Below are 10,516 nucleotides of genomic sequence, written 5' to 3'. Positions count from 1 at the left end.
GCAGAGTAGGTGAAAAGGATGATCTCCACATGTGTGGATCCACCGTGAAGAATGGAGGAGGAGGTGTGATGGTGCTTTGCTTGTGACACTGTCTAGTGATTTTGTGCTTTGAATTTTAGAAGTCAAGGCACACTTAAGCAGCATGGCTACCACAGCATTCTTTAGTGATAAACAATCCCATCTGGTTTGCACTTAGTGGGACTATCATTTGTTTTTCAACAGGACAATGACCCAAAACACAACTCCAGGCTGTGTAAGTGCTATTTTACCAAGAAGGAGAGTGATGGAGTGCTGCATCAGATGATCTGGCCTCCACAATCACCCGAGCTCAACCCAATCGAGATGGTTTGGGATGAGTTGGACCGCAGAGTGAAGGAAAAGCAGCCAACAAGTGCTAAGACTGTTGGAAAAGCATTCCTCATGAAGCTGCTTGAGAGAATGCCAAGAGTGTGCAAAGCTGTCATCAAAGCAAAGGGTGGGTACTTTGAAGTATCTAAAATCTCAAATATATTTTGATATGTTTAATACTTTTTTGGTTACAACATGATTCCATATGGGTTATTTCATAGTTTTGATGTCTTCATTAATATTCAACAATGTAGAAAATAGTAGAAATAAAGAAACCCTTGAATTAGTAGGTGTGTCCAAACTTTTGACTGGTACTGTAGCTGGTGAAGTATTCAATTCTTAGGTTTAAGGGACAAAATAGTTTATTGTAGTATAGGGCCTACTGAAATATGTACTTTATTGGTTACTGGCTGCTGAGGGTTGTCGAGGGCATCAGCAATGGTCCAAAATCATCAATTGCATAATTTCTATAAAATGTGTCAACGAGCCACTGAACTAATGGCTACAAAATGATTAGGTAACATATTTCATTAAATATCTTGTAAGGTTAGAGACAGGAGTTGGAACCCGTTCTTGGAACAGAACCGACAAACCAAACGTTTTATTTTTTTTGTTAGGAACTCAGCCTGGCTTTAAACTTACTCTTGAAAGCTGTCATAGTAGAATGCACAAGGTGCAATTTCGAAATTGGGTAGTGCATCATCAGTTCCTCTTGTCATGTTTGTAATTCCATACCACAGTGAGATATTTATATACCTTGTGGGCCACACAGAGAGAAAATGTTCAAGACACTCTGCATCAGGTTGTACCGTCGTTATATGTGGATTCATCTAGAACAGACTCAATTTTTCCACTCTGAGCAAAACGTTTTTTTGTGTAGGTTACATTTACAACAGTTCAAAACTTTGGGTTGATATCAGAAATCGTGTTAAGAATATCTTAATCGCTGTATATGCATATGAATGTTCCTTTCTGCAAAATACATTCATGGTCTAAAGGGGTGAGCAATGGAATAACAGTATTGTGGTGAATGTATCACATAGCTGCATGTATCTCTACCCTTATAACAGGAAATTGATGCTCCATTCATCTCATAGAGGAGTGTTGGTGGTGGATGTTAACTTAGTGACATGGGTGAACTGGCCTGGTCCATTTTTAGCCCAGTGGGCCGGTCTAACTTGTTTTTTTTTTGGTGTGCAAAATGACTATCTGGCTAATACTGGGGGCCGGTGTGGGGGCCTCGGAAGAAAATGGGCCGGTGTGAGGGCTTTAGAGATGGGCCGGTGTGTTAGAAATGCCAGGTCTGATTGCTTGTCACAGTCCGCCCCTGCAAACACCCACTGAATGTGGTTCTCCACTTCCAAATTATCGTTGATTTTGGGGTGTGTTTCATGTATAATACTAATTGAGTATGCTTTTGGTTTACAAATGAACAGTTCTAGTTCAGCACAATGTCTTTGCTACTTCCTCCCCTCCATGGTTTTTAACCCTGCACCTTTGAAACACATTTAGAAAGATGGATGGCTAAATCAGAATACTACAGTCTAATGACTAAAGCGGTTTAAGCAGAAAGGGACATTTTCTCTGATGTCCATATTGTGGCCCTACTACCTAAGGCCAACTCCATTCAAAACAGATTCCGATAAGTGCAATCAATCTCAAACGGTCTTGTACTTGCTTAAGATGGTTTATTCCAGGCCAGGTGAAGCAATCTTTTCTTATCGATTTGTTCTTGCAATGCAAACACCATTTGCCTTACTGATTCAACAAAGCTGTCAAGTACCTTCAGAATAGCACCTTATAGCTAGTTCAACAATGACTTCAAAAATGATAGAAAACACTATATAAATAACTACATGCCATTCTAATGCTACAGGACCATCTTTGGAGTGTTCATTGTAATGAATCCAACAAATCTTATAAAAGGTCCATTTCTTTACAAGAACAGATTTTGGAAAAATTGTGTCCCCACAGTTTAAGATCCATTTCAATCCAGTTTACTTACCAAATATCCATGAAATCCTTAGTGTTAATACTGTTTGCATTGTCTCATGATTAGTGCTTTCTTGGCTTGGTTAGCACGCTCTGTCTCACAGGCCTCCAGGCTGTGGGCCTGATTCTACAGAGGTTGGTGAAGGAGGGGTCAGTGGCCTCTCAGGGGCACACACAGTCAGGTCCAGCCTCCAGCTGGGTGGGCTCATCTCAGTAGGGGTATCTAGAGATGGAGATGTAGATGATGAAGATGCTCTGGTATGTGATGCGGCCCTGTGTTGAGAGAGTGGTGGCCTGCACCCCCAGACGCACCAGACCTGACCTCTGCAGGGGCCGCAGAGTGAAGATGATGCCCCTGCCTGCCTCGTCCCTGATGCCAAACATCTGGCCCCCTGCCCCCACCCCTGGACCCCCCTCACTGCCCTGCTCCAGAATGGTGAAGGATGTTATCTCCTGCAACACCCCCCCCTCTGAGAAGGCAGACAGGCGCACCACGTTGTGATTGGCTGGGATGCCCAGGGGAAGGGTCAAAAGCTTGTACTGCAGTAGCAGAGGGGAACCCCCAGAGCCACAGTCCCGAGAGCAGGGTCTGTAGCACGTCCTGCCATGGAGAGAGAAGAGTCAACTGTTACACTATCAGAGGTACTGATACCGTCTGTTATCAGCTGGCTCCAAAGGTCAGTGACATCCTACATCTAATATACAACACAACCATGTGATTGTTTAGAGGGGCCAATGATCGTGACTTACTACATACATAGATAACTGCACAACAATTACTTTATGGTGGTGTGATAATGTAACTAAGGTAAGTACTCACACACAGAGACATATACACAGCTCTCCCTCGCCCTCCATTTGGCAAATCTGACCATAATTCTATTCTCCTGATTCCTGCTTACAAACACACATTAAAGCAGGAAGCACAAGTGACTCGATCAATAAAAAAAAGTGGTCAGATGAAGCAGATGCTAAGTTACAGGACTGTTTTGCTACTGGAATATGTTCCGGGACTCGTCCGATGGCATTGAGGAGTACACCACATCAGTCATTGGCTTCATCAATAAGTGTATCGATGACGTCATCCCCACCGTGACCGTACATACATACCCCAACCAGAAGCCATGGATAACAGGCAACATCCGCACTGAGCTTAAGGCTAGAGCTACCGCTTTCAAGGAGCGGGACTTTAACCTGGAAGCTTATAAGAAATCCTGCTATGCCCTCCGACGAACCATCAAACAGGCAAAGCATCAATACAGGACTAAGATCAAATCGTACTACACCGGCACTGACGCTCGTTGAATGTGGCAAGGCTTGCAAACCATTACAGACTACAAAGGGAAGTACAGCTGAGAGCTGCCAAGTAACATGAGCCTACCAGACAAGCTAAACTACTTCTATGCTCGCTTCGAGGCAAATAACACTGAAACATGCATGAGATCACCAGCTGTTCTGGAAGACTGTGTGATCAACGCTCTCTCTTTCTCGATGTGAGAAAATACCTTTAAACAGGTCAACATTCACAAGGCCACAGGGCCAGACAGATTACCAGGACGTGTACTGCGAGCATGCGCTGACCAACTGGCAAGTGTCATCACTGACATTTTCAACCTCTCCCTGTCCGAGACTGCAATACCAACATGTTTCAAGTAGACCACTATAGTCCCTGTGCCCAAGAGCACTAAGGTAACCTGCCTAAATGACTACTGACCCATAGTACTCACATCTGTAACCATGAAGTGCTTTGAAAGGCTGGTCATGGCTCACATCTACTCCATCATCCCAGAAACACTAGACCCACTCCAATTTGCATACCGCCCTAACAGATCCACAGATGATGCAATCTCTATTGCACTCCACACTGCCCTTTCTCAACTGGACAAAAGGACCACCTATGTGAGAATCCTATTCATTGGCTACAGCTCAGCGTTCAACACCATAGTGCCCTCAAAGCTCATCAATAAGCTACGGACCCTGGGACTAAACACCTCCCTCTGCAACTGGATCCTGGACTTCCTGACGGGCCGCCGCCAGGTGGTAAGGGTCGGTAACAACACATCCGCCACGTTGATCCTCAACACAAGGGTGCATGCTCAGTCTCCTCCTGTACTCCCTGTTCATTCATGACTGCACGCCCAGGCACAACTTCAACACCATCATTAAGTTTGCGGATAACACAACAGTGGTAGGCCTGATCACGACAACGACGAGACAGCCTATAGGGAGGAGGTCAGAGACCTGGCCGTGTGGTGCCAGGACAACAACCTCTCCCTCAACGTGATCAAGACAAAGGAGATGATTGTGGACTACAGGAAAAAGAGGACCGAGCATGCCCCCATTCTCATCGACGGGGCTGTAGTGGAGCAGGTTGAGAGCTTCAAGATCCTTGGTGTCCACATCACCAACAAACTAACATGGTCTAAGCACACCAAGACAGTCGTGAGGAGGACACGACAAAACCTATTCCCCATTAGGAGACTTTGCATGGGTCCTCAGATCCTCAAAAGCTTCTACAGCTGCACCATCGAGAGCATCCTGACTGGTTGCATCACTTTCTGGTATGGCAACTGCTCGCCCTCCGACCGCAAGGCACTACAGAGGGTAGTGCGTGCGGCCCAGTACATCACTGGGGCCAAGCTTCCTGCCGTCCAGGACTTCTATACCAGGCGGTGTCCGAGGAAGGCCCTAAAAATTGTCAAAGACTCCAGCCACCCTAGTCATAGACTGTTCTCTCTGCTACCGCACGGCAAGCGGTACCGGAGCGCCAAGTCTAGGTCCAAGAGGCTTCTAAACAGCTTCTACCCCCAAGCCATAAGACTCTTGAACATCTAATCAATTTTTATTTTTTTATTTTATTTTACCGTTATTTTACCAGGTAAGTTGACTGAGAACACGTTCTCATTTGCAGCAACGACCTGGGGAATAGTTACAGGGGAGAGGAGGGGGATGAATGAGCCAATTGTAAACTGGGGATTATTAGGTGACCATGATGGTTTGAGGGCCAGATTGGGAATTTAGCCAGGACACCGGGGTTAACACCCCTACTCTTACGATAAGTGCCATGGGATCTTTAATGACCTCAGAGAGTCAGGACACCCGTTTAACGTCCCATCCGAAAGACGGCACCCTACACACAGGGCAGTGTCCCCAATCACTGCCCTGGGGCATTGGGATATTTTATTAGACCAGAGAAAAGAGTGCCTCCTACTGGCCCTCCAATACCACTTCCAGCAGCATCTGGTCTCCCATCCAGGGACTGACCAGGACCAACCCTGCTTAGCTTCAGAAGCAAGCCAGCAGTGGTATGCAGGGTGGTATGCTGCTGGCTACCCTGGACTATTTGCATTGCCCCCCCTTTCACACCGCTGCTACTCTCTCTTGTTATCATTTATGCAAAGTCACTATAATAACTCTACCTACATGTACATATTACCTCGAGTAACCGGTGCCCCCGCACATTGACTCTGTACCAGTACTCCCCTGTGTATATTCTCGCTATTGTTATTTTACTGCTGCTCTTTAATTACTTGTTACTTTTATTTCTTATTCTTATTTGTACTGCATTGTTGGTTAGGGGCTCGTAAGTAAGCATTTCACAGTAAGGTCTACACCTGTTGTATTTGGTGCATGTGACTAATACAATTTGTTTTGATTACAAAAATACCCAGGAAACGATCTGTCTAACCACACATTGCAAACACACAGTGGTGTTTTATTGAAGCTTCATACCCTGGGCTTCCTCCTTTCTGATAGGTTGCAGGGCAGGGCGTGTCCAAACACTGATATCCTCCACGAGTGTTGAAGCACATCTGGTTGTGTCCACACTGGATGCCTTGTACTGCACACTCATCAATGTCTGCAAGCATCAGAAAGGAAACTCAGTATCTGTGTGTGTTCTTGGCAATGTAAACCTAGTCGTGGTGGGTGGTTTATGTGTACTGTTTGTTTTCTCCATACCTGTGCAGCTCCTGCCGTTGGGTAACAGCTGGTAGCCTGTAGGACAGAGGCACTGGAAACTGCCTAATGTGTTCCGGCACTCATGTTGGCATGGGTTCCTCAGCAAGCACTCATCCACATCTGTACAGAGACCGATGACACAATGAGGTGAGCAAGACGTACCAGACTCAACTCCCTTGCTTGTGGCCTTTGCTTACAGACATTCAAAGAAAATGAGAAGCTCCAAAGCTTTTTCTCCATCTTGTCCACAAACACAGATGCCAATTATACGCCTGAACGGGACTCCTACTACTTCGGGGGGGACTCACCGACACATGTGCCATCTCTGTTGGTATAGCCTATGGGGCAGCTCTGTCTGGTGATGCGGGATACCCCATGATGCCGAGAGAGAATGGGCCTACCCAGCGATGACACCAGCTGTGGGCGCAGTCTTGCCCTGACGCGGCTACCGTTGGAGAAGACCTGTCCTCTCTCTAGACCAGCACAAGAGCGCCCATCCCCCGTTAACACAGTGCCTGGTGGGCAGAGGCACCGGAAGCTGCCTGGCACGTTACGGCACTGGTGGGCACAGGGGCTTGGCGTCTGTAGGCACTCATCAATGTCTGAAAGGCAAAACAAGACTCAGACACTACTTATAACAAGATTTTATTGGACAGTAGCATATTGTTTAGTGTAGTAATACATGTCTATGCCAAAATGAAGTGTCTTACCCAGGCATGGACGGCCCACCCCCTGGGACTGATAACCTCTGGGGCAGACACAGCCGTACCCTCCCATGGTGTTCTGACACATCTGGCTGTAACGGCACAAGTGGCTTCCATCCTGGCATTCGTCCACATCTGTGAATCACAATGTTGGTAAACACAGGGCATACTGTAATGGTAGGATCAGAATTCTCACACCACAAACCTGTACCTGCGTGCAACAACATTCAAAGTAAAAGATGGGTGAAGTATAAATGGCATCATACCCACGCAGGCCCCATTCTCTCCCATTCGCATGCCAGCTGGGCAGCTGTCGAAACACTGGTAGCCTCCCTCTGTGTTGCGGCACTGCTGGTGAGCTGGGCACACATTCCTGCTGCACTCGTTGATGTCTGTAAACAAACAAACATAAAGGGTTTGAGATTCCACTATTTAAATCACTGCTTCCATATGATACTGGTATGAAAGATTTGATTCTGTTGAAAATATCATCAGTGAGTCACAGGGTCCACTGACCCAGACAGCGCTGGCCAGACAGCTGGTAGCCAGGGTTGCAGACACAGCGGAAGGAGCCCAGGGTGTTCAGACACTGCTGCTGACACGGGGAGAGAGACGACTCCTGGCACTCATCCACATCTGAAACTCACACCACAGGTCAAACTCTGTTACTAATATGCCTTATTGTCAGCACCCTATTATAGGATGGAGACTAGAATGTATTCTATTCAGTTGATGAATGACTGAAAGAGAATCACCCCCCCAAAAATTGTATTTGTTGTGAATAGACTTGCCTTCACAGCTGGTTCCCATTGCGCTGGGCTTGAACCCTGGGCCACATTTAGCCTGGCAGCGGTATGTGCCAACCGTGTTCACACACTGCTGGTTGTAGTGGCACATGTGGGAGCCCTGGGCACATTCATCAATATCTGTAGAGAGATACCACATGTGAGGTCAAACACAAGAACACTGTCTGCAATACAGCAGTAGGATGTATACTTTCACAGCGATAATATCACCCCGGAACCAAATAGTGCGTGTGCTAGCTAACTGATTCTGTTTACATTTTATCCCCCAACATTTTTCTTTTTACAAATTTCACAATAGATTACCTTCTAAATATAGCATACAAATCACCATGATACCAGATCCCTTTACAGACCGATCACTTACTGTAACTATGTATCTAATTAGGAGATACTGTATAACGATGTGATAAAGTATTCAGTTAGTGTTTCCTGTGGCTGACCTTGACATGTGTTGGTTTCTGGGGAGATGGTGAAGCCAGAGGGACAGGCACAGGAGAAGCCACCCATCACATTGTTGCAGGAATGAGAGCAAGGCGACTCGGCAGCACATTCATCCTCATCTAAGCATTCAGATACAGTTTATAAAGATAATATGCATTAATGAGTTAATTGAATTGCAAACCACAAAATAACATTGGTCGATCCAACAAAGAAATTGAAGGAGGAAAAGGTATACAAAATGTACCAGTGCAGTAAGAGGCTGTATCCAGGACAAAACCTTCCGGGCATGTTTTTCCATCCCCATCTAAAGACAGAGGAGCACATTCAATCCATGAGCAGATGATGTTACTGTACCACAACTTTAAACAATGAAAATGACATCTTAAAAATGAATGTGTTTGCTACAGTACATCAGTTAAAAGTCAAGTGTCTGACTGACTGTCTGTATTGTGTAAGTCTGTATTGTGTTAGCCTGCCTTGTGGTAATCTGTCTTGTATTTCCACTGACCAGGTAGGAGTAGGGAGGCTGTGATCTGGAAGTCCAGACTGAGAGTGAACATGCTGTAGATGCCATTCATCTGGGACACCTTGATGAGCTGCAGCAGTGGCCCCTGACGCTCCTCTCGGCCCTCGTAGATGATGGAGTGGTTACAGCGCAGCACCATGGGACCGCCTGTTCTCTGGTGGGCCTGGGACGACCATGAGTACAGCTGCCCTGGTCCCGTTTGCACGTATGACTCATCAAACTCCTGCATGACACAAAGCAATCATCATATTAGAGATAGATTATATAGAGATTTAATTAAGACTTATGGTTAGTCACAGTCAGGGACTTCAGCTGGCCTTAGGATGACAGTGTTAGTCATTACACACCTGCAAATTGAGATGGGAGGTTGATAATGTCGGAGGGACAAAGCCGTTGATAACCATGTCTATTAGGAGAGCCCCCTCTGAGTCCAGACCTCTGGCTACATGGGTCAACCGAAGGACCTCTCCTGGTTACAAACATAAACACAACATTCAAATACATCTGGGATACATTATAAAACAGTCACTTGGGAGAGTTGTCTGTCTGAAGAGGACCCACCCCATATTTTGGGGGGTTCTTATTGAAGTTGCCAAAGGAGTCCGTCATTGAAACCAGATCCTAGTAAAAAAAAAAGAAGAACTGCAGTCATGGAGAACTTTGCCCTCTGCTGGTTCTCTTACAATGTACAGATTTAAAGGGACAATTCCGCTTACGAGAGACAACCACTGTTATAGGACTACATTTACAGTAGAGTAAACCTTAGTTCAGGTTAATTTACAGGATGTTATTGTATCTGTTCTTCAGTGCTGACCTGTGTCAAACTCCAGCTGTGACTCCTGTCTGAACAGGCCCTGGGTCAGTGAGTAGCCATTCCTGGCTGCTCCAGTCTGCAGCACTGTGGTCCAGTAGATGGGAGCAAACACAGACACCAACACCCGTAGCAATGGACCTGCAAAACATCAGTAGTAAGACCACAGCCTCTATGGATATACCTCTGAGCAAAGTATGATAGGTCAGGATACAGCAATGATCAGTGGCTGAGTGATCTATGTGCTTGATTATGGGAAATAACTTTACAGCAAGTGCTTGATTATAGGAAATAACTTTACAGCAAGTGCTTGATTATAGGAAATAACTTTACAGCAAGTACTTGATTATTGCATTTAGATGTGCTTCTGAGAGGATCCTACTGGTTACTGTAAGACATCTCTCACACTCCCATACTCACCCACACTAGGAGGGATGTTGTCCAGGTGGGCCTGCAGGGTGCTGGTGCCCTCTTCTGGGTTCTCTGTGATGTTAGCCTCCAGGAACGACACTCCAAACTCCCTATCATTCACCACCCCTATCAGACTCCCTCTGGCCTTACGAGGGGCCTCCCCTTCAGTCAACAAACAGAGAGAGGAATAAGTATTAAGTTACACATTATTTAAGTGTAGCTGTAGAACTACACCTTCTATGTACACACATCATTCCATTGTTAAATTCCGCTGCATCCGTTCGGAGTGATAAGAGAACAGTTCAATCAGCCATACCTGGACAGAGTCCAGTCTGACATCTCCTGGAGTCCCTACTGGGAGCGTCACATGATTTCCCCCCATTGGCCGGCTCTGGATTGTTGCATAACCTGATTCGCTCCTGATTCCCTCGACCACAGGTGGTGCTGCATGGGCCCCAATCCTCCCAGTTAGAGTAACCTCCATTGACTGTGGCAGGAGAGGGAGGGAGGGAGAGTA

The 10,516-nt window shown here is 46.1% G+C and overlaps 1 protein-coding gene across 1 annotated transcript in view; it reads right to left on the bottom strand.

The window, feature by feature from the left end:
* Window positions 1-692: 692 nt before the first annotated feature.
* Window positions 693-10,516, bottom strand: part of LOC129826234 (hemicentin-1-like) — a 77,668-nt gene continuing 67,844 nt past the window's right edge. The window contains exons 67-81 of the mRNA XM_055886736.1: window positions 10,316-10,486; window positions 10,009-10,161; window positions 9,592-9,729; window positions 9,125-9,246; window positions 8,760-9,000; window positions 8,496-8,555; window positions 8,251-8,370; window positions 7,796-7,930; window positions 7,521-7,640; window positions 7,271-7,396; window positions 7,011-7,139; window positions 6,609-6,902; window positions 6,301-6,420; window positions 6,073-6,199; window positions 693-2,941 (exon numbers count right to left, since the gene is read on the bottom strand). Coding sequence (XP_055742711.1) covers window positions 2,551-2,941; window positions 6,073-6,199; window positions 6,301-6,420; window positions 6,609-6,902; window positions 7,011-7,139; window positions 7,271-7,396; window positions 7,521-7,640; window positions 7,796-7,930; window positions 8,251-8,370; window positions 8,496-8,555; window positions 8,760-9,000; window positions 9,125-9,246; window positions 9,592-9,729; window positions 10,009-10,161; window positions 10,316-10,486 — 2,447 coding nt within the window. The 3' untranslated portion in view covers window positions 693-2,550. The remainder of the gene's footprint in view (window positions 2,942-6,072; window positions 6,200-6,300; window positions 6,421-6,608; window positions 6,903-7,010; window positions 7,140-7,270; window positions 7,397-7,520; window positions 7,641-7,795; window positions 7,931-8,250; window positions 8,371-8,495; window positions 8,556-8,759; window positions 9,001-9,124; window positions 9,247-9,591; window positions 9,730-10,008; window positions 10,162-10,315; window positions 10,487-10,516) is intronic.

The sequence above is a fragment of the Salvelinus fontinalis genome, chromosome 28 (genome assembly GCF_029448725.1).
Source record: "Salvelinus fontinalis isolate EN_2023a chromosome 28, ASM2944872v1, whole genome shotgun sequence".
In the NCBI taxonomy this organism is placed as follows: Eukaryota; Metazoa; Chordata; class Actinopteri; order Salmoniformes; family Salmonidae; genus Salvelinus; species Salvelinus fontinalis.
This window is presented reverse-complemented; position numbering and strand designations above follow the sequence as displayed.